The following is a 24,052-nucleotide window of genomic DNA, read 5'->3' as shown; positions in this document are numbered from 1 at the left end:
ACAGGGAGAACACGTTTCTACTTGACCCTGCTCAGGACAGTGTTCGTTCCTGCCTCCCATCCTGGATGACCCTGGTGACCTGGGCTCTAAGCAAACCTGCCGTTGGGGGAAAATGTGGACCTTACACATTCGTTTACACCCGGGTTTGAAACCTAGCTCCACCACTTACTAGCTTTGAGATCTCAGGCAGGTCTCTCTGCTTCCGGCATCCGTTCTCTGCATCTGTAAGATGGTGATAATGATGCCTCCCTCACAGATGACTCCTGCAGAATGCCCGGCACAATGGCATTATCATGTCACAGCCAGTTCTGTGTTCCTTGCTGTGTGTAGATGTAATAGGAACCCAATCACACTCCGTTTGTCCCTTGCCCTCATGGACTCAGTGCAGCAAGTCAGACCTGGCTTTGCTCTGCAAGGTGAGGCGTCAGCAAGGGACCTGGGAGGGGAGGAGGGTGGCCACAGTTCCAGCCTTAGTGGCCCATGACGTGTGCAGCTTTGGAAACGGGAGACGGAGTTATACTCCGTAGCTTTGCCACATGCTCACTGAGTGCCCTTGAGTAAGTCACTTCACTTCGCTGGTCTTCAGTATCAGTGCAGTTGAGTTTCATCGCTCAGTCATGTCTGACTCTTTGCGACCCCTTCTTCAGTATACTCATGGGTGAAATGGGAAGCTTGTGAGCACCTTCTCTTCTCTGACTTGCCCTCCCTGGGGCTTGGGGCCGGTGAGCATCCAGGGCTGGGGACTGCTCATGAGGACACCCAGCCCACTTGACTTTCTCCCGTCCTGAGGGTAGTTGGTTTTTTTTGCCTTGCTGGGCGGGTTTTTGTCTAGTTGTGGCGCGTGGGCGTCTCATTCCGGGGCCTCTCCTGTCGCAGAGCATGGGCTCTGGAGCACCGGGGCTTCGGTGTTTGCCGTGTGTGGGTTCAGCAGTTATGGCTCCCGGGCTCCAGAGCGCAGGCTCGATAGTTGTGGCCCCCGGGCTTAGCTGCCACCAGGCCTGTGGGTTCTTCCCAGACCAGGGATCAAACCCAGGCCTCCTGCATTGGCAGGCGGATTCTCCACCACTGAGCCACCAGGGAAGCCCCCACGGGCAGTTTTGACTGCTGCTGGGAAGCCTTCCTGAACTTCCCTGGGACCTGATGATGACTGCGGAGGGCGGCACAGCAGGGGCTTAGATCGCCGTTCCAGGAGGAGGAGGCCTGAGGCTCAGAGAGGGCAAGAGACTTCCCCAGAGTCCCCCAGCACTCCAGTGGCAGGGCAGGGACTTGGGCCTGAGGTCAGTGCTCTGTCCGTTACCCACAGCTGCCTCTGAAGGCACAGCTGGGTGGAACTCGCTGCAGCATCATGGGGGGGGGAGGGGACAGTCTTGACTCTTCCTAGAGAGCCTTGAAGGATGGGAAAGATTTGAATGAGCGCTTCTTAAAGCGGGTTTTGCAGAACACTTGAGTTGCAGGCAGGATGTGGAAGAGAAAAGCAGTATCTTGACTCAAGGCAGGGAAGTGCTCTCTAAAACATGCCAAGCGAGTGTATTTACCATTGGACTTCCCAGTGCCTTTATGATGCGGATGTGCGTTGTGTAACAGTCAGGGGGCAACTGAAGGGCATGCCTTGTGCTTCCCTGATCAGGGAATCCTTTCCTTGCAGGATATCTTGGGGGATTAGCATTCCTTAGAACATTCCTTGGGGAATGCACGTTTTGACAAAGGACTGTTTATCAGAGAAATGCAAATCAAAACCACTATGAGGTACCATTTCACACCAGTCAGAATGGCTGCGATCCAAAAGTCTACAAATAATAAATGCTGGAGAGGGTGTGGAGAAAAGGGAACCCTCTTACACTGTTGGTGGGAATGCAAACTAGTACAGCCACTATGGAGAACAGTGTGGAGATTCCTTAAAAAACTGGAAATAGAACTGCCTTATGATCCAGCAATCCCACTGCTGGGCATACACACTAAGGAAACCAGAAGGGAAAGAGACACGTGTACCCCCAATGTTCATCACAGCACTGTTTATAATAGCCAGGACATGGAAGCAACCTAGATGTCCATCAGCAGATGAATGGATAAGAAAGCAGTGGTACATATACACAATGGAGTATTACTCAGCCATTAAAAAGAATACATTTGAATCAGTTCTAATGAGGTGGATGAAACTGGAGCCTATTATACAGAGTGAAGTAAGCCAGAAGGAAAAACATAAATACAGTATACTAATGCATATATATGGAATTTAGAAAGATGGTAACAATAACCCGGTGTACGAGACAGCAAAAGAGACACTGATGTATAGAACAGTCTTATGGACTCTGTGGGAGAGGGAGAGGGTGGGAAGATTTGGGAGAGTGGCATTGAAACATGTAAAATATCATGTAGGAAACGAGTTGCCAGTCCAGGTTCGATGCACGATGCTGGATGCTTGGGGCTGGTGCACTGGGACGGCCCAGAGGGATGGTATGGGGAGGGAGGAGGGAGGAGGGTTCGGGATGGGGAACACATGTATACCTGTGGCGGATTCATTTTGATATTTGGCAAAACTAATACAATTATGTAAAGTTTAAAAATAAAATTAGAAAAATAAAAAAAAAGGAAAAAGAAAAAAAGAAAAAGGACTGTTTGTAGCATTTTGATCCAGGAAAGTGGGCCCCGGGGTCTTTGTTAGAGTATGAAATTCAAAAGGCTGGCAGCAAGGTGCAGAGGTGGGGTATCTGCTGGAAGTCCACTGGCACGTGGGCCACTGTGCCCTTCAGATCATTCCTGTCCGTCCCCAGACCCTCTCCCCTGGACTAACGCTGTCTCCTTGACCCAACAGAAAGGAGGTGTGGCATCAGGATTCAAGCACGTGGTCCCCAATGAGGTGGTGGTGCAGAGACTCTTCCAGGTCAAAGGGCGGCGTGTGGTCCGTGCCACCGAGTGCCCGTGTCCTGGGAGAGCTTCAACAACGGCGACTGCTTCATCCTGGACCTGGGCAACGTGAGTTCTGCCCTGCCCTTTCTCAGGGGCCACTGCAGTGCCCCAGGCTTGGCCTGGGGAGGTGGGCTCATCCACGTGAACAATGTGAAGACACGGTGGGGCGGGTCGCAGGGGCAGCCGGCCCTGTGCTGTGTATGAGTCAGACACACCCGCAGAGACTCAGGGGAGGTGTGCGTGGCGCAGAGACTCAGGCTCGTCACGTACACGCGCAGAGACTGTGAACGGCCTCGGTGGTGTGTGGTCCCGGGCATGTTGACATGCGCGTCTTGTGTATCTTTTATTCATGGTCACTCACTTGCACGTATATGGCGGGCGTGTTCAAAACCTATAGGCTCTTGAGATGTAGCCAATATGCTATAATAACTACAAACGGCGAATAGTCTTTAAAAGCAGTAAATCACTGTGTTGTGCCCCCGAGGCTTACATAGTGTTGTAAGTCAACTGTACCTCTATCAGAAAAAGCTATAAGCTCTTGCCAGCAGGTGTAGGCACGTCACCATGATGAATGTCTGCACGTGGAGACTTGGGTGTGTTGTTCAAGGACCCACGTATGTGCGTGTCACTGTGTCGTTGCACATGCTCACTTGTCTGTGGCTCACTTGTGTGGGTGAGTGTGGGGTGCACTTACCCAGACCCACCTTATAGACGTGTGATGCTTCGTACATATTCTTCCCAAATCCACATATACGCATTCCTGCAGGAAGACGTGGCCAGACGTTCTGTCCCCCGCCTCACGTATACAGGTGGTATAATGTCTATCGGAGAGGGAAAAGGCAGCCCACTGCAGTACGCTTGCCTGGGAAATCCCTGGGCAGAGGAGCCTGGTAGGCCGCAGTGCATGGGGGTCGCAAAGGAGTTGGACGTGACCTAGCACGTTGACAGCAAACAGACACACACTGAGCATAAGCTTGTGATGAAAGTGTGACAGATGCACAGAAGAGCGTGTGAATTCTGCGTGTGCCGCTCGATGATCTGACGGAGTGGGCGTGCCCGTGTAGTTAACACCAGCTCAGGAAAGAGCACCGCCAGCCCTGGGAGGCCCCGTGTGGCCTCTTCTAGTCCCTTCCTCCCCATGGGTAACTCTCACCCCAGAGTTCCTCCACCAGCAGTTCCACCTGTTCCTGAACTTCATGTTCCTGGAACCTTTCCTCTTGCTGTTTGACTGGTTTTGCCCAACATTCTCTTTCCAAGGCCCATCCGTACTGCCGTTGCCTTTAGTTGTAGCTTGTTCCTTCTCCTTGTTACATAAACTTTGCCGGTTTATCTGTTCTACTGTTGACGGACACTTGGGAGAGTTTGGGGCTCTTCCAAGGGATGCAACTCTGAGCCTTCTTGCACAAGCTTTATTTTAAAACAGGTACATAATTTTATTGATACTAATATTAATTCATGGTTATTCTGCATGAATGAAAATCCACGGTAGAAAAAGAAAGAAAGGGAAATATCATCAGTTCAATGATTCTCAGCGATGATGGTGAGCTGTCTTGAGAGCAAGCAGTCTGAATCAGATACTGCATTCTTGCACATGTCTTTTGGTGGACATTTGCATGCATTACTGTTGGGTATTTTCCCAGGAGAGGGATGGCTGGGTTGTAGCATATTTGCATATGGAGCTTTAAAAAGGCACAGTCACATGGTTTTCAAAAGTGGTTGGACCAGTTTCACTCCCATCCTCAGGCAGACATCTTTGTGCACATTCTGTAAGTAGGTGTACCTATGAAAAACACACACCCGCAGCAGACCCTCACGTGCCCTGGTACACACACATGACACCTGCTGTGCTTGGATGTGGGTGTGTGTGCTCCACCAGCCCTCATCTGGGCAAGCAGAGAACAGGTGTGCTTGTCACATCGCTCGGCTGGGCGTCTATGAAGGCGGGCAGGGGGCGCTGCCTCACGTGGGGGCCTTGTCTTACAGGACATCTACCAGTGGTGTGGCTCCAGCAGCAACCGCTTTGAGAGGCTGAAGGCCACACAGGTGTCCAAGGGCATCCGGGACAACGAGCGGAGCGGCCGGGCCCGCGTGCACGTTTCCGAGGAGGGCGCCGAGCCTGAGGCCATGCTCGAGGTACCCGCGGCCGCGTCCCGGGAGCACAGGGTGGGGCTGAGCAAGGGGACGGGGGCTCATTCCTTCTCTCCGTCCAGTAGGCAACTGTGGGGTGACTTTGTTTTTCTACCAAGCCGAGGAGTCTCCCCCTGACCTTCCCCAGACTCCCCTGAGAGGCGGGGCTGGCATCCCAGGATCCAGTGCATCCGGGCTGTGAGCCACACCCTTCTGCCAAGAGAGTCGGATCCTCTAAAGGAGCTGAGCAGGAGGGTCTTGGCGTCTTCTGAGGACAAGCCTGGTGCTAGAGCCAGGCCAGAAAGAGACAACGGAGACCCAGTCCCCTCTTTCCTCTTCTGACCATTCCAATTAGTTTATGACCCATTTCGTCAATTGCATGATAGGCATCGCCAGCCAGTGTGCTTTGAGGATGTATCAATAGAGCTAAAGGTCGCTAGGAAAAAGAGGAGACCACAGGCTGTGCTTCGTGCCACTTGTCTCTCCTGCTTGTCTGGGGCTGTTGAGCACTGGTTTTTAGGAAGAGCAGAAGGTGATTGTTATGGGGAAAGAGCTTGGACACCAAGCATGGCTTGAGAGGGGCAATAGCTGGGGCCACTGAGGCTGAAGGTGGCGCAGAATGGAGACGTGAAGATAGATTCTAATGTCGCAGGGATATGGGTTCAAATTTCTACTTAGCCACCTAATAGTGGTGTAGACTTTATTTTTCTGGGCTCCAAAATCACTGCAGATGGTGACTGCAGCCATGAAATTAAAAGACGCTTGCTCCTTGGAAGGAAAGTTATGACCAACCTAGACAGCATATTAAAAAGCAGAGACATTACTTTGCCAACAAAAGTCCATCTAGTCAAGGCCATGGTTTTTCCAGTGGTCATGTATGGATGTGAGCGTTGGACTTCAAAGAAAGCTGAGCACTGAAGAATTGATGCTTTTGAACTGTGGTGTTGGAGAAGACTCTTGAGAGTCCCTTGGACTGCAAGGAGATCCAACCAGTCCATCCTAAAGGAGATCAGTCTTGGGTGTTCATTGGAAGGACTGATGCTGAAGCTGAAGCTCCAATACTTTGGCCACCTGATGCAAAGAGCTGACTCATTTGAAAAGACCCTGATGCTGGGAAAGATTGAGGGCAGGAGGAGAAGGGGGACGACAGAGGATGAGATGGCTGGATGGCATCACCGACTCGATGGACATGGGTTTGGGTGGACTCTGGGAGTTGGTGATGGACAGGGAGGCCTGGCGTGCTGCAGTTGATGGGGTTTCAAAGAGTCGGACACAACTGAGCGACTGAACTGAGCTGAACTAAGTGGTGTAGACAAGGTGCTGCCTCTCTGTGGACTTGGTTTCCTTGCCTGTGAAATGAGAGTGGTAATCTGTGCCTCTTGAAAGTGAAAGTTGCTCAGTCGTGTCCGACTCTTTGCGACCCCATGGACTTAACAGTCCATGGAGTTCTCCAGGCCAGAATACTGGAGTGGGTAGTAGCCTTTCCCTTCTCCAGGGGATCTTCCCAACCCAGGGATTAAACCCAGGTCTCCCGCGTTGCAGGCGGATTCTTCACCAGCTGAGCCACCAGGGAAGCCCCTGTGCCTCTTAGCATGGCTGCAAAGGTGAAATGAAGTCCACTGAAGGCAGGTGGTGGGAGGTGTTGGTAGCTGTACTTATCCTTCTCAGAAGGCTTGGTGGAAATGGTAAACATCTGAAGGACTGCACGGGGTCCTCATGGAGCTCCTGGAGACAGGGGTCGGGGAGGGACAGACTCCACAGGCAGCCCTGGCTGGGCTCTGCACCCCAGAGGCACAGTCAGGGATCCAGGACATTTCCACAGGGAGTCCTTCCCCAAGTGGAAGGTTGCCGTGGATGGTGGAGGCCCACGTGGTCCCTGCTTGCCTGGGGAGAAAGCTCTCTCTGGAGCTCAGTCTCCTCCCTGGGAGGCGGCAGGCTGCCAGGAGCTCACCGCCACGCTTTCTTCCATCTCTCCATCTCCGCAGGTGCTGGGCCCCAAGCCAGCTCTGCCCGCAGGGACCGAGGACACAGCCAAGGAGGATGCGGCCAACCGCAAGCTGGCCAAGCTGTACAAGGTGAGCCTGGGCTGAGCTCCCTGGGTCTTGAGCTCAGGATGGGGGTGCAGGAGACCTGGGCTTCCCCAGCTCTACTGGCCGGGGGCTTTGAGCCAGCACATGTGGGGGTGCCATGGGGGGACTCGGCTTCTTACGGCTCCAGGGGACGCCCGTCTGCTGCCTCTGTGCCTCTGCCCCAGGAACAAGCGTGTGGGCGACTGCAGACACATCGGTGCCACTGTCACTGACGGGGCCCATGAAGTGGGGAGGGCGGAGGGCCGCAGAGTCCACGTTGCAGGATCTCTGGGGGGTCCAAGGGGAAATCCAGCAAAGTACTACAGAAGTGTGTGTCTATGTGTGTGTTATGGGCAGTGACTTATTTATAATTTCTTCTCATGGTTTTGAAAAGCTGGACTAAGGCTGATCTTGAGCCAGGGATGTCTGACCTCAGCCTGTGTTGCCCGAGTTGTGCCCTAAGCTTGTTTGTGGTGAAATAACAGCAGAATGAGGTGCAGATTCGTATCACCACCGCAGGAAGACCACATTACTGATATTTATTCTGATATTGAAGTAATAATATGTATTTGTCGTAAGTACTAGGGTTGAGCAATACTCAAGAACATAAAAAAATAAAAGTCAGTCTAATTTTATTAGTTTAAGATAGCCAGTACTATTTAAAAATGGGTTTTAATTACAAAAGTAACAATACTCAGTTTAAGAGAGTCAGCCTCCTCTCCTCCCTGCTCCTTGGGTTGCTGTGGTTACATGGTTGCCCGTTTGGTAAAGGAAACTCCAGTTTCCTGGGTCTCCTTATGTGTTTTTCCGTCTCTATTTGATATCAACAGATGCAGGCTATTCATACTTCTTTTTTCCACTGGACCCTTTATAACGGCTGTGTAGTATTTCATTTTATGAATGTGGAAATCTCTGCAGACCCCTAATGATGGGCATGAGAACGTTTCCGCCTTTTCTGATCGCCAGCAGTCTCTCTGTGCGTGTGTGCTAAGTATGGCATTGGGGGAGGTTTCCAGATGTGGATCGCTTGGGTCACAGGCTGAATGAGGAGTCAGTGATTGAAAATACTGGTTCTTGGACGGGGAGCTACAGTCAGTAACTGGTAGTAACCTATGGTGGAGAATAATCCCCAAAATTGTGTGTGTGTGTGTAGCTGAGGAACCTTGTTATGTATCTGAAACATTGTACGTTAACTAGTCAACTAACTTCAGGAAAATATATATATTAAGAAAAAACTGTTAACAAAGTAGTTAAGTATATTTGCCTCCTCAAGATGAAAATTTTTTGGTATATACCAATTACCATAAATAAAATAAAAGACAAAAGAAGGCGCTGCCTCTCGGGAGTCCCTGGTTGCTGGGTGGTTTGGCCTGTGGGCCTTCCACCGCTATGGCCCTGGTTCCGTCCCGAGACAGGGAATTGATGTCTGCATTCAGCTGCGTGGCAGGACCAGAAGAAAACAGAAACACAAAAATACCAGTTCTGCAGTTAGACTGTCTGTCCTACCCCAGGGAGGAAGGTTCTGCCCTGAGAGTAACTGACAGGAACACAGGCTCTGGACTTGCACTGTCTGGCTGCGAATCCCGGATCTGGCGCTCTCTAGCTGTGGGGGTGACCTCACCTCCCTGCGCCTTGGTTTCCTTGTGAAGGAAACAGGGGCAGTAATAAGATTACCTTTAGGGTTGCTGTAAGGATTAAAGGAGTTCTGTAACTGTAGAAGTTACTAAATTACATAAGGTTTTTCGAACAGTGCCTGGCACAAAGTAAGTTTTCAATAAATGCAGAACACTTGTTATTTAACTTCCTGACACGGTACTAAACTGCATTCTGGAAGGCTCCTTGATCACCCTCACCTGTTTACCGGAGTCTTGTCAGCCGTGGGTACTGTCAAATCTTTTGAATTTGGACAAGTAGGGTACCCTCAGAAGAGTTCAATGAACTTTTTATTTTAGAATAGTTTTTAGATTTACAGAAAAATTGCAAAGACGGTTCAGAAGGTTCCCATATACCCTTCACCCAGCTTCCCTTGAACATCTTAACATAACCAGGTACTTTTGTCAAAACTAAGAAACATTGGTTCAATGCTGTTAAGTAAACTGCAAGCTTCATTCAGATTTCCCCGTTTCCCCCTCCAGGTCCCAGCTCTGTAGCCCGCACTGCATGTAGACCGCGTTGCTTTTATCATGTGCGTCCTTGTTTAAGCCGATGAGCTTGAACGTCCTTTCATCAGCTGGGCGGTGGTTTTCCTATGCCCCCTGCACTCCCGCATTTGATTCCCTTCCCTCTCTGGCTGCCATTTCCAAGCCACACCCATGTGTAGGTCACAGATGTGGTTGTGAGAAGGTGGAAAAGGATCAAGAAATCCCACATGAGCCTCAGGGCTGTGTTTCTCTGCAGCGTCATTTGAGGTGGCGTGGGTTGTCGGCCTCTGCAAGTGCGGGCTTGGGGGCGCCCGTGGGCAGGCCGAGGTGGGGAAGACCACTCACAGGCCCGGGGTCCCTCTCATTCCCCCAGGTCTCCAATGGTGCAGGCACCATGTCGGTCTCCCTCGTGGCTGATGAGAACCCCTTCGCCCAGGGGGCCTTGAGGTCAGAGGACTGCTTCATCCTGGACCATGGCAAAGACGGAAAGATCTTTGTCTGGAAAGGTACTGGGGTGAAGGGAAGGGCTCCAACAGGGCCTTACACGGGCGCCCCTGCAGCCTTGCAGAACTCGGCTCACGAGCCTGGGGCATACAGGGAGGCTGGGGCTCTTGAGTCGCAACTTCCCTACTGGCTGAGTGGCCTTGGTCAAGTCACTTAACCTCTCTAAGACCCTGACTTCCTTATATGCAAATGAGGACAAGATAATGATCATCACAGAAGGTTGCTGTGTGGATTAAATGCAGCAAGTTGTGTGTAGTTCTGAGCTCAGTAAGTGGGTTGGTGTGCTCCAGGTCATTAGCCAGGACCCCTCGCTGGACTCCCGGGAGCTCATGGCGTGGTCAGCTCTGGGGCCTCTGGCCTTGGCCGTCCATGGTCTAGGAACAAAAGGGAGGGAGGCGTGCCTTCTGCTCTCCCTGGGCCGCTGAGCACTGGGGTGCAGCCCTGACCCCAGGACTCTTGCTCGCCTTCGGCCAACAGGCAGGCAGGCCAACACCGAGGAGAGGAAGGCCGCCCTCAAAACAGCGTCCGACTTCATCTCCAAGATGGACTACCCCAGGCAGACCCAGGTGAGCCAGGGAGCTGGGTGGGACAGTGAGAGTGGGCCCGGTGGGGTGGGGAGGGCTGCTTGGACGGGGTGTCTGAGGCTCCCTGGAGGACCCTGGCCGGGTGGCCTCTGCCCTCTGGGGGACTCCAGCCCAGCCACGACCTTCTCTTGCTCCATCCCCGCCAGGTCTCTGTCCTTCCCGAGGGCGGCGAGACCCCGCTGTTCAAACAGTTCTTCAAGAACTGGCGGGACCCAGACCAGACGGACGGCCCGGGCCTGAGCTATCTCTCCAGCCACATTGCCAACGTGGAGCGCGTGCCCTTCGACGCGGCCACCCTGCACACCTCCACTGCCATGGCTGCCCAGCACGGCATGGATGATGACGGCAGAGGGCAGAAGCAGGTACCTGGGGCGCTGGGGTGGGCTCCGTCCCTGGCACCTCTGGCCCACCTCTTCTCTGAGGATGTTTCTCTAAGAGGCTTTGACCCCAGTTTTGATGGGTGGGATTCTTTTGTCTTGCTTGAGTTTTACAACCAACATGTCCTAAGCCCCTGCTGTCTTGAGGGCTCCCTGCAAGTGTCTGAGACCCTGTCCTTTCCATGAAGAGTGCTGGGACGGGAGGGGAGGTGGGCACAGCTGGTTGCTGAGACCTGTGTGGTCAGTGGAACATGGAGGGTGCACAGGGACTCTGGGAATGCAGGAAGGGCAGTGGAGGTGGGTGGTTGGGGCATCTCCATAGAGATGGGGACCCTTGGGTGGGGCCTCCGAGTATGAGGAGGTTTGCTGCCAGAGTAAGAGTGGGTATTCGGGCAGGGAGCTGTCCTGGGAGCCTGGTGCTGAGGATGTTCTCAGGGGAGGGCCTTAAATTCCTTGTCCAAAAGTGTGGCCTTGATTCTGTATCAACCATTAGGTGCTAGTGAGGGTTTTTTCTTTTTCTTTTTTTAAAGGCAGAAATGTGACAGGCTCAGTTCTGTGCTTCCAGAACTCGCTGTGAAAATGAGTTCGAGACAGGAGAATGGGAGTAGAGACCTCATGCAGAGGTCGTTGCAATAGTTTAGGCAAGAGGAGATGGCCGTGAGCCCAAGGAGTTCACAGAGAAGATGGAGAGGTGGGGAGTGGGATTCCGAGATGTTTAGGAGGTAGAATCAACTTCAAACGTCGATTCCATCCTACATAATAGAAATGGCAGAATGTTCGTTCTGACTTATTACTGGTTCTGTCATTGGTTCATTAGTTCAGTGGCAGAGGAGCACGCGATGAAAATGAGCCAGGATAGGGCAATGTGGAAGGAGCCCCGGCTGCTCAGCGGTGTGGTCTTGGGGAAGTTACTTAACCTTTTTGAACCTCACTTTCCTCATCTGTGAAATGAAGCTTAAGTTAAATGTTAGTCCCTGGACCGTAGCCTACCTGGCTCCTCTGTCCATGGGCAAGAATGCTGGAGTGGGTTGCCACTCCCTTCTCCAGGGGATCTTCCCGACCCAGAGGTCGAACGCAGGTCTCCTGCATCGCAGGGAGATGTTTTACTGTCTGAGCCACCAGAGAAGCCCCTGCTAAAATGAGGCTTAATCCCACTCCATCACCTTCAAGAATTTTCGAGGTTCAAAGGTTCTACGTGCCAGGACTCGCAGCACCACCAGGTGGCGCTGCAGGGCTCCGTGACCGCTTGGAAAACCGTCACCCGAGCTTTGCAGAGAGATCTGCCAGCAGGAGTCATTCTGAGGTCACTCAGTGACGACCCTGCCTCTGCAGGTGATATCTAAAATCCAGCCAACTTGCTGATACAGCTGATGGCAACTTTAGTCATCATCATCATCATCATCATTATTAACAGCAGCCGCCACCTGCAGGGCCGTCATCCTGTGCCAAGCACTGTGCTGGACTCGTGAAGTAGCTCATTCGATCCTTACAACCTCCCTTATTATTCCCATTTTCAGATCAGGAAACTGAGGCCCATAGACATCAAGCAATTTGTCCAAGGGTGCACAGCCTGCGAGGGGGTAGAGCCTGATTTGGCTGCAGGTCGTATATTGATGTGTACTCTGAGCCTGTGTTGCACTGTGTAACACACACCAAAAGCACTTTCTGAACCCCGCCATGCAGCTACCAGTCCCTGGGCTGCTCCCAAGGAGGAGGAAGCGCGGGGGGCAGGGGTGCGCTGCCAGGATCTGAACAGAAGCCCTGGGTTTGAATCTTGGTGGCTCCGTGATTCCAGCAAGTTATTTCGCTTCAGGCTGAGTCCGAGGGCAATCCCGTGCTGTAACCGCTACCCAGCACCCTCTGGTTTCTCAGCTGGTCGGAGTTGGGGGCCGGGAATGCCGCCCGATGTCTGAGCCCAGCTTTGCTCTGGTAGATCTGGAGAATTGAAGGTTCCAACAAAGTGCCCGTGGACCCCGCCACGTACGGACAGTTCTACGGTGGTGACAGCTACATCATTCTGTACAACTACCGCCACGGCGGCCGTCAGGGACAGATCATCTACAACTGGTGAGGGTCTGGGGTCCCGGGGGGCACACGCTGGGAGCACGGCCACCGCGGGGGGCAGAGTGGGCGGAGCAGGGGGGCACAGGCTGGGAGCATGGCCACCGCGAGGAGCAGAGGGAATGGGGCAGGGGGCACACGCTGGGAGCATGGCCACCGTGGGGGCAGAGGGGTGGAGCGGGGGCAGGGGGGTGGAGCGGGGGGCACGCTGGAGGCCACTGCAGGGGGCAGCAGCGGGGGCGGAGCGGGGGGCAGCGGGGGGCAGAGGGGGTGGAGCGGGGGGCACACGCTGGGAGCATGGCCACAGCGGGGGGCAGAGGGGGCGGAGCGGGGGCAGAGGGGGCGGAGCAGGGGGCAGAGGGGGTGGAGCGGGGGGCACACGCTGGGAGCATGGCCACCGCGGGGGGCAGCGGGGGCGGAGTGGGGGCACACGCTGGGAGCATGGCCCCCACGGGGGGCATAGGACAGGGCTGAGGGGAGTTTGCGGGTGTGTGAACCTGGGCCAGCACAGCCGTGCTCCACTGGGAAAGGCTTTTGTCCCCGGGTCAAGACCGCTGGTCTTACTTCTCAAAACAAACTGTAAACTCATCTCATAAAAGCATCACATGTCCATTGTAGGAGAGACGTGCGGACTAGGGAGAAACGAATAGAAAATCTCTCCCTCAATTCCACTCTAAGTTCTGTTTATCCTCTGATGTTTTCTAACTAAAGATTATTTTTAATTCTTTAAAGAGAGATGACATATTCACGACTTCGCCCACCTTGCTCTGAAACCCTCACTGCTCTGTGGGTGCCTGCCTTCATTAGCCTCTCACATATCCTTCCAGTCATTTTTATGCAGATAAAAGCAAATCTGGCCCTGTATTCCTAGTCCTCCTCCCTCCCCATGTGAAAGATGGCCTACTGTGTATAATGTCCTGCACTTTGCTTTTTTTTTCCAGTTAATACTTTCTGGAGCTCAGACTGTGTCAGTCCATAAAGAGCTTCCTTACTCTCTTTTTTTACAGCCATGTAATATTCCACTGTGTGGCTATCCTGTAATTTATTTAACAAATTCCCTGCTGATGCATATTCGCTTTGATTCGGCTCCTCCTGTCACAAGCACTGCCATGATTAGTTGGCTTAAACAAGCATCATTTTGGATGCGTGAGAAGTGTCTTTAGAGTGAGTTCCCAGAAGCTGGGCTGCTGGCTGACAGTGAGCGCGTGCGTCACTTTGAAGGTGGCACCCAGCTTCTGCAGATGAACTTTGTGCCGCTGGCCTTTTCACCGGTGACAGGTGAGAGCATGTCCCCTCGTGGCCTCACTGGTGGACTGTGCTCTCACACTTTTGCTCTTTGTCAGCTTTAGAGTTGATAAAACGATGTCTCAGTATAATATCTTTCAGTTCGTTTCTCTTACTGTGCAATCTCCAACTTTTCAAAGGTTGACTGATGGGTTTCTGCTTTTTTAAACTTGCTGAAAAGTTGGAAAAACAGTGCAGACAGTTTCCATGTACCTGTTTCAGTTCCCTCTGCGGTCAGCTCCTACCTAACCACAGTTCAGTTTTCAAAACCGAGAAATTAACATTGTTGCAAGACCATTTGCTCCTCTGTAGATGTTTCTTGAATTTCACCAGTTCTCCCACTAATGTCCTTTCTCTGGTCTAGGATCTAACCCAGGGTCTCACGTGGTATTTAGTCATCATGCCTCTCAGTGGCGTTTAATCGTCGTGTTCTCCGTCTTTTAATGTGTGACAGTTCCTCAGGCTTCACTCTCCTTTCCTGATTTCGATGCTGTGGAGGTCGCCTCTCAGTTTGACAACCTCAGACTTTTAAAAGCAGCTTGAAGAAATGTTTCTGGACTAGGTGTTAATGATACACACACGGTACAAAATTCACCAGAAGGCTTTTAGAACATTTTCTTTGATCAGCACGTTGATCTGTTAGATTGCTTATGCAGATAGCACAGGTTAGTTATGGGAAATTTAGACGGCGGAGGAAGAGGTGAGACAGAAAGCCCTCCACCACACATCTCCCTGTGGGCAGGTGTAGGATGAGGAAGTCCACTGGCTGTGGTCGGATCTCTGTGAGAAGACGGGCAGCCGCGCTGGGGTGTGTGGTGACGGGCTGCTGACTGGGGTGTGTGCTGTGTTGCTTTGGCTCCTGGCTCTGGTTCCTTTTCAGAGAAATCTCTTTTCCTCTTGTTTGTCAGTTTCACTACCTGTAATCTGGAGATTTGCAGGTTTCTCAGGCCCAGGATGACGGAGGGGCCCCGGGCTCTGTGCAAACCAAGGTGCTGAGGTTCACTTCTCTTCCAGGCAGGGCGCCCAGTCCACCCAGGATGAGGTCGCTGCCTCGGCCATCCTGACCGCTCAGCTGGATGAGGAGCTGGGAGGGACTCCCGTGCAGGTGAGCCCAGCCCGCTGCTCACTCATGTGACCGTCCCTCATCCCATGCATCCATCCTTTTGATAGACATTTAAGCAGGACGCGGATGCTGCGTCTGCCAACGTGAACACACAGATGTATCCTCCCCCGGCCCCCGGCCCTGCCCTGCCCTGAACCTCTGTGATGTGGTTTATTACAGTCTAGTCGTGGGAGAAAGAGGTTCATCAGACATGCAGGCAGAGGATGTACCATCACACGTGGCCTGAATTCTCACCAGCAGAGTGGAGCTGGGGTCTGAGCTCTGACCCAGCAGTGGTGGCTCTTGCTGGGAAGGGACCACGAACCACCCTCCACCCCCAAACCCACATGTGAGGTGATCTGGATTTAGGCAGCACGGGTCACAGCTGGGATCCGAAGTGACACGGCACACAGGGCAGGAACAGATGGGACCCTCTCAGACCTCCTTGTCCCTCTCCCACCGCCAAGCCCTCGCCGGGTCTGCACTGGCTCTGCAGGAGGGCTCTCTCCAGACCTGGAAGGCTCTTTTCTCACCACTCCACCAGCTTTCTTGGCCGAGGCTGACGTCACAATCTGGGAAGAATGTCCACGAACCATCCCTGGGCTTCCATTTAAGGGAATATTTGCAAACATGGGCTCTCTGGGTTCTTGGACTAGACCCAGCCTCAGCCAGGCTAGGCCTTGTGGGAGGGGAAACGCCGAAGCAGTGCCCGGGGTTACCTCAGCCAGCAGGGCTGTCTCCAGCCTTCCTGCACCTCCTGTTCCCTGGCCAGCCCCACTCCACACACAGACCCGAGCATGATGGGCTTGTTTGGGGGTGAGCCTGGGCCATGCCAGCTGCCCTGAGCTGAGCCCAGTGTGTGCGCATAGGACGATGCTCCCACCCCCCTTTCCTGACCTGCGCTCCCGTCTCCCTCAGAGCCGTGTGGTCCAAGGCAAGGAGCCCGCTCACCTCATGAGCCTGTTTGGCGGGAAACCCATGATCATCTACAGGGGCGGCACCTCCCGCGAGGGTGGGCAGACGGCCCCCGCCAGCACCCGCCTGTTCCAGGTCCGGGCCAGCAGCTCTGGAGCCACCCGAGCCGTGGAGGTAAGGCCCTGGGCCCCGGACCCCTAGCAAGACTGGCCTCTCGGAAACCCCCCAGGCCTGATGGGCAGACCTCTGGGTGCAGAATCGGTCGGGTGGCTGAGGGGCTGAGAAGCAGCTTTTTGTGCCTTGCTGCCCTGGCAGCAGGATTGTGTGTCTTAGACTTCTCCTTGTTTCAAGAATGCCCAGTGTCCCTCGCATGCCTTCCATGATGGCCAAGTCATTACCTAACAGATAGTCCATTCTTCACAATCTGGATGTTGTTCTTGATTCCATCCAGTTGGCTGCTGTCCCTTTTATAGTGGAAGATGCAGAAGCTGAACGTAATCCTGCTGAGCAGCCTAGAGGACAATGGGATTATCACCTCCTTTGTTGTGGGTGCTCAACTTCTATTAATGCCTCCCCGATTTCTAGAATCTCCTTGGCTAAGCACAGTGCATTCGTGGCTCGTGGGAGTCAGCTGAGCCCCTCAGTGTCCCGAGTCCTTGTCCTCAGCTCTGATGGGGCACACGTTCCCTCCTCCAAGTCCACCCGTAAGAGCTGCTCTTGCTGCAGTGTCTCCTGGGCTGCGAGGAGTGGGTGAAGCCTTTTTACCTATTTCCTGATTGATTAATTGAGCACTACCCTCCCAGGTGATGCCCAAGGCTGGCGCGCTGAATTCCAACGATGCCTTTGTCCTGAAGACCCCCTCGGCCGCCTACCTGTGGGTGGGTGCGGGAGCCAGCGAGGCAGAGAAGACCGGGGCCCTGGAGCTGCTCAGGGTGCTTCGGGCGCAACCCGTGCAGGTGGCAGAAGGCAGCGAGCCAGGTAGGAGCGAGAGGCAAGGGGCCTGCTGCTCTCTGGGGATGGAGCTGCTGGGTTCCCCTGCCTCCTGTCTGCTCGGGGCTTTCGTTATCCTCCTCCTGCCTCAGCACTTATCCCCTAACGTATGTTCACTAAAGTGGGTGAGATGAAAAGGGGGCTTCTCTGGTGGCTCAGACAGTAAGGAATCTGCCTGCAATGCGGGAGACTTGGGTTTAATCCCCGGGTCGGGAAGATCCCCTGGAGGAGGGCATGGCAATCCACTCCAGTATACTTGCCTGGAGAATCCCACGGACAGAGGATCCTGGTGGGCCACAGTCCATGGGGTCGCAGAGTCGGACACGGCCAACACGTACACCCAAGATGAAAATGAGAATGTGGTCATTGAGAGGGAGGCGTCTAGGAGTTAGAGAAAGGAGAGCCCAGTGTGGGCTGGGGCAGGTGGGGAAGGCAGCTGGAGGGGGGCTCACTTGCGGGAAAGCCGTGAAAGATTATATGTGGCAGCATCGGCCTCATGGGGGCTGTGGTCTGTCCTAACCTTGAGAAGCTTCGTGGACAGAAATGCCACGAGCCTGCCTTGTTTCCAGAGCGGGAGTCAGGAGCACTTCCCTTATGCTAACCCTAGATCTTTCCCTCCTTGGTTTTAAGCCCGCTCTCTCTTGCTTGATGCTAAGCAGAAATGGGGAAGAATAGTTCGATCTAGAGTCACATAATCCATTGAAAACGTCTGAAAGAGTGGACGTGTTCTGTATCTGCTAGGTCTAATTTGGTCACCACTGGTCACATGGTTATGGGCTTTCCTTGGTGGCCCAGTGGGAAAGAATCCACCTGCCAATGCAGGAGCCTCAGGTTCGATCCCTGGGTCGGGAACATCCCTTGGAGAAGGAAAGGGCACCCACTCCAGTATTCTTGCCTGGGAAATCCCGCGGACAGAGGAGCCTGGTGGTTAGTCCATGGGGTTGGAAAAGAGTCAGACATGACTAAACCACCACCAGTCACATGCTTCAGTTAATGTATATTTAAATATGACTGGTGGGAAAATGCATTTAAATATAAAAAGCACATGTGGCTGGAGCAGATATAGTGGGAAAATACAGGGGACTGGAGTCAGATGAGGTGGCTTTACTCTGTGCCTGCTGTGTGGTGCTGGGCAAGTGGCTTGGCCTCTCTGAGCCTCAGCCGCCTTGTTTGTCGAGCGGGGATGATTATCCCCATCCCACAGTGCTGTGCCAGTCTCAGAGCAGAAGCAGCCCCGGCCCTGTGTCTGCTGCTGAGTCTGCCCCCCGGGGCCTCTGCTTCATCACCCTCGAGTCCCGCAGGCCCTGTCCCTCTTGGTCACACTGGGGTTTTAAGATGCCGGGTGGCGGTTGAGAGCACTTGGCTATGCGAAGGCAGCATTTGTCCCAGAGTCTGCGGGGAAGTGCTGGAGGGGGCAGGTGGTGTCAGCTGGTAACTGGCTTGGCCTCCCCTCACAGACAGCTTCTGGGAGGCCCTGGGTGGGAAGGCCGCCTACCGCACGTCCCCACGGCTGAAGGACAAGAAGATGGACGCCCACCCTCCTCGCCTCTTCGCCTGCTCCAACAAGATCGGACGTTTCGTGGTGAGTCCCAGAGGAGGTCCGAGGTCGCTCCCTGCTCGCCCCTTGGGAGGTGTTTTCCAGGGAACAAGCTGAGGCATCCACAGCAGGGGCAGGGAGAGGCCTTCTGACGACCCAGTACAGACCCCCACAGGCTGGAGCCAGCTCAGCAGCTCCCCATGGAGGGCAGAGAGAGCTGGGGGAAGGCGGCTTGCGGTGGGCTCTCATTAACCTCTTCCATCCCTTCCTAGATCGAGGAGGTCCCTGGCGAGCTCATGCAGGAAGACTTGGCCACTGATGACGTCATGCTTCTGGACACCTGGGACCAGGTAATGGACGGTCCCCCAAGTAACTTCCCGCTCTGAGCTCCGTGTCCTCATCTGCAGCTTGGGCGTGATGGTGCCCACCTTGCATTATCCCAGCAGATGAGAGGCAGGTAGAATCCCCTTGCCAATAGCAAAGCACCTTAGAAAGGCAAATCAGATGACCAGCATTCGTTCCCAGGCCTTAGGGGAGCGTGAACTCTTACTTTGAACCTGTTGGTAAAGACAGTTGGGCTTTGGTTCACATCTCATGCAGGCGTAACCTCTCACCTAGAAAGAGACATGCCCCTGTCCCCAAGGGCCTTGCGTCCTCGTGAGGGATGGCAGTCAGTAGCCCTTCCTAGCGAGCTGTCTCCTCCGCGAGTTGTCAGGGTTGAACATAGCAGCCATGCAGGTGCAAGACTGCTCTGCATCTGCCCGGCTTCTTCTTGGGCTCCCCGGTTGGAAGGTCAGTACCAGAAGCTTTGCAGTTTAGCCATCAGCTGCTGGCTCCTTTGTTCCATTGGCTCCTTAATCTGCTTGTTCATCTGTGTGTTCATGCGCTCAGTCAACACATGTGAAGCATCACTGTCTTCCAGGCAGAATGCTGGGTTGCTGGGAGTCCTGTGATGAACAGGATAGACACCATGCATAGCTGGTGGGGAGGCGCCAGGTAGCAGGCACACAGCTGTTCATAAGGGCGAAAGTGTCTGCATTCTCTTGTCTGATACCATCTTATGAATGGGCACCCCTGGTGGCTCAGATGGTAAAGAGTCCACCTGTAATGCAGGAGACTTGGGTTCAGTCCCTGGGTTGGGGCAATCCCCTGGAAAAGGGAATGACCACCCACTCCAGTATTCTTGCCTGGAGAACTCCATGGATAGAGGAGCTTGTCGGACTACAGTCTGTAGGGTTGCAAGAGACATGACTGAGTGATGAACGCTTTCACATTTTATGACAGCACTGTTTACAATAGCCAGGACATGGAAGCAACCTGGATGTCCATCAGCAGATGAATGGATAAGAAAGGTGTGGTGCATATACACAATGGAGTATTACTCAGCCATTAAAAATACATTTGAATCAGTTCTAATGAGGTGAATGAAACTGGAGCCTATTATACAGAGTGAAGTAAGCCAGAAAGAAAAATACCAATACAGTATACTAACGCATATATATGGAATTTAGAAAGATGGTAACGATAACCCTGTATGAGAGACAGCAAAAGAGACACAGATGTATAGAACAGTCTTTTGGACTCTGTGGGAGAGGGAGAGGGTAGGATGATTTGGGAGAATGGCACTGAAACATGTATAATTTCATATGTGAAACGAATCGCCAGTCCAGGTTCAATGCAGGATACAGGAAGCTTGGGGCTGGTGCACTGGGATGACCCAGAGGGATGGTATGGGGAGGGAGCTGGGAGGGGGGTTCAGGATGGGGAACACGTGTATACTCGTGGTGGATTCATGTTGATGTATGGCAAAACCAATACAATATTGTAAAGTAATTAGCCTCCAATTAAAATAAATTTATATTACAAATAATAAAATATTTTAGATACACATCAGAATAGATGACACATAAAAATCAGCTGAAATGATTTTTTGGGGTAATAAAGCTCATCTTAAGAAGCTGAAGTTGAACGGTTCTATGAACACCTATGAGACCTTTTAGAACTAACACCCAAAAAAGATGTCCTTTTCATTATAGGGGACTGGAATGCAAAAGTAGAAAGTCAAGAAATACTTGGGGTAACAGGCAAATTTGGCCTTGGAATATGGAATGAAGTAGGGCAAAGGCTAATAGAGTTTTGCCAAGAGAACGCACTGGTCATAGCAAACACTCTCTTCCAACAACACAAGAGAAGACTCTACACATGGACATCACCAGATGGTCAACACTAAAATCAGATTGATTGTATTCTTTGCAGCCAAAGATGGGGAAGCTCTATACAGTCAGCAAAAACAAGACTAGTAGCTGAGTGTGGCTCAGATCATGAACTCCTTATTGCCAAATTCAGACTTAAATTGAAGAAAGTAGGGAAAACCACTAGACCATTCAGGTATGACCTAAATCAAATTCCTTATGATATACTGTGGAAGTGAGAAATAGATTTAAGGGACTAGATCTGATAGACAAGAGTGCCTGATGAACTAAGGGCGGAGGTTCGTGACATTGTACAGGAGCCAGGGATCAAGACCATCCCCGTGGAAAAGAAATGCAAAAAAGCAAAATGGCTGTCTGGGGAGGCCTTACAAATAGCTGTGAAAAGAAGAGAAGCAAAATGCAAAGGAGAAAATGAAAGATATAAGCATCTGAATGCAGAGTTCCAAAGAATAGCAAGGAGAGATAAGAAAGCCTTCTTCAGCGATCAATGCAAAGAAATAGAGGAAAACAACAGAATGGGAAAGACTAGAGATCTCTTCAAGAAAATTAGAGATACCAAGGGAACATTTCATGCAAAGATGGGCTCGATAAAGGACAGAAATGATATGGACCTAACAGAAGCAGAAGATACTAAGAAGAGGTGGCAAGAATACACAGAACTATACAAAAAAGATCTTCACGACCCAGATAATCACGATGGTGTGATCACTGACCTAGAGCCAGACATCCTGGAATGTGAAGTCAAGTGGGCCTTAGAAAGCATCACTACGAACAAAGCTAGTGGAGGTGATGGAGTTCCAGTTGAGCTATTTCAAATCCTGGAAGATGATGCTGTGAAAGTGCTGCACTCAATATGCCCACAAATTTGGAAAACTCAGCAGTGGCCACAGGACTGGAAAAGGTCAGTTTTCATTTCAATCCCAAAGAGAGGCAATGCCAAAGAATGCTCAAACTACCGCACAATTGCACTCATCTCACACGCTAGTAAAGTAATGCTCAAAATTCTCCAAGCCAGGCTTCAGCAATATGTGAACAATGAACTTCCAGATGTTCAAGCTGGTTTTAGAAAAGGCAGAGGAACCAGAGACCAAATTGCCAACATCTGCTGGATCATGGAAAAAGCAAGAGAGTTCCAGAAAAACATCTATTTCTGTTTTATTGACTATGCCAAAGCCTTAGACTGTGTGGATCACAATAAACTGTGGAAACTTCTGAAAGAGATGGGAATACCAGACCACCTGACCTGCCTCTTGAGAAACCTGTATGCAGGTCAGGTAGCAACAGTTAGAACTGGACATGGAACAACAGATTGGTTCCAAATAGGAAAAGGAGTACATCAAGGCTGTATATTGTCACCCTGTTTATTTAACTTATATGCAGAGTACATCATGAGAAATGCCAGACTGGAAGAAGCACAAGCCGGAATCAAGATTGCAGGGAGAAATATCAATAACCTCAGATATGCAGATGACACCACCCTTATGGCAGAAAGTGAAGAGGAACTAAAAAGCCTCTTGATGAAAGTGAAAGTGGAGAGTGAAAAATTTGGCTTAAAACTCAACATTCAGAAAATGAAGATCATGGCATCTGGTCCCATCACTTCATGGGAAATAGATGGGAAAACAGTGGAAACAGTGTCAGAGTTTATTTTTTGGGCTCCAAAATCACTGCAGATGGTGACTGCAGCCATGAAATTAAAAGATGCTTACTCCTTGGAAGGAAAGTTATGACCAACCTAGATAGCATATTCAAAACCAGAGACATTACTTTGCCAACAAAGGTTCGTCTAGTCAAGGCTATGGTTTTTCCTGTGGTCATGTATGGATGTGAGAGTTGGACTGTGAAGAAGGCTGAGCGCAGAAGAATTGATGCTTTTGAACTGTGGTGTTGGAGAAGACTCTTGAGAGTCCCTTGGACTGCAAGGAGATCCAACCCATCCATTCTGAAGGAGATCAGCCCTGGGTGTTCTTTGGAAGGACTGATGCTAAAGCTGAAACTCCAATACTTTGGCCACCTCATACAAACAGTTGACTCTTTGGAAAAGACTCTGATGCTGGGAGGGATTGGGGGCAGGAGGAGAAGGGGACGACAGAGGATGAGATGGCTGGATTGCATCACCGACTCCATGGACATGAGTTGGGTGAACTCCAGGAATTGGTGATGGACAGAGAGGCCTGGCGTGCTGCGATTCATGGGGTCGCGAAGAGTTGGACACGACTGAGCGACTGAACTGAAGACTCAAGATGGCGGTAGTGGTGATGACTTACTTCTCTTCCAAGGCTTAGAACCCTATTGGCTCAGATACCAAGAGAGTGGCCCCCAGCAGACTCAGTGCTCATTGGTTGGATCAATAAACTAGTGAGCACATTAGTCTGCTCACTGGTTGAATAAGTTTATGCCCCCAAACGGATCATTCGTGAACTTCTAGAGAAGGGGCTCCGTCTCATGGCTGTCCCAGCTTGGTTGTCAGTGTTATTGACTGAGGCAGGCCGGGGTGGAGGACGTGAAGGTGCGGGGGAGTCTGAGGCAGGTGGGACTTCCCAGCACAGGGGCAGCTACTGCTCAGCTTCAGCCGCCTGTGAGTGGTCGTGGTTGCCAGGCCCTCCGCGTTCTCAGGGGGATCTGCAGTCTGGATTGAAGGTAATCCGCTAGTGACTCCATTTGTCTAAGAAGACACAGCGGACCACCAGCCTCCAGTGGAGGGCGGGCCTGCAAAGCGGGGTGTCGGCCACCAGTTCGCCGTGTCTGTTCCCCAGTCCTCTAGTCACAGTCCGTGGGCTGTGAAGGGGAGGGGGGTGTCCGGCCCGCACCTGGAACCTCCTCCTCTTCCAACAGCAAGCTGGGCCAGTGCCCCCGTGCGGCTTCATCTCACACCTTCCCTCTTCTGCCTCTCCTCCAGGTCTTTGTCTGGGTTGGTAAGGATTCTCAAGAAGAGGAGAAGACAGAAGCCCTGACCTCTGGTGAGGACCCACGCGTGCCTGCCGGTCTGTTTCGGGCGGTGGGGCGGGAGCAGCTTCCTGTGCGGGTCTGGGAGTTCGTGACAGCGGGGTGGGGGCTTCCTCCCCCACGGCCAGCCCCTGGTGAGCCCTCCCTGGGTGGTGAGAGAACAGCTCGGTTCCTGCAGAAGCCGTGGGTCACAGCAAGAGGAAGAGGCAGATAGAAGCTGCCTCGGGTTCCCAGGATGCCCAGGGACTAACCGCATCTGGATCTAGATGCAGGAAAGCAGGTCTCTGGTAGCTGA

General features: G+C 52.3%; 1 protein-coding gene across 1 annotated transcript in view; it reads left to right on the top strand.

The window, feature by feature from the left end:
- GSN (gelsolin) overlaps positions 1-24,052 on the top strand; it is a 31,346-nt gene that overhangs the window by 6,576 nt on the left and 718 nt on the right. Inside the window, 14 exon segments of the mRNA XM_070374976.1 lie at positions 2,813-2,912; positions 2,915-2,973; positions 4,891-5,040; positions 7,020-7,109; positions 9,618-9,750; positions 10,226-10,314; positions 10,479-10,694; positions 12,643-12,776; positions 15,069-15,159; positions 16,075-16,245; positions 16,875-17,049; positions 18,519-18,643; positions 18,871-18,948; positions 23,711-23,771. Coding sequence (XP_070231077.1) covers positions 2,813-2,912; positions 2,915-2,973; positions 4,891-5,040; positions 7,020-7,109; positions 9,618-9,750; positions 10,226-10,314; positions 10,479-10,694; positions 12,643-12,776; positions 15,069-15,159; positions 16,075-16,245; positions 16,875-17,049; positions 18,519-18,643; positions 18,871-18,948; positions 23,711-23,771 — 1,672 coding nt within the window.

The sequence above is a fragment of the Bos mutus genome, chromosome 8 (genome assembly GCF_027580195.1).
Source record: "Bos mutus isolate GX-2022 chromosome 8, NWIPB_WYAK_1.1, whole genome shotgun sequence".
NCBI classification, from domain to species: Eukaryota; Metazoa; Chordata; class Mammalia; order Artiodactyla; family Bovidae; genus Bos; species Bos mutus.
This window is presented reverse-complemented; position numbering and strand designations above follow the sequence as displayed.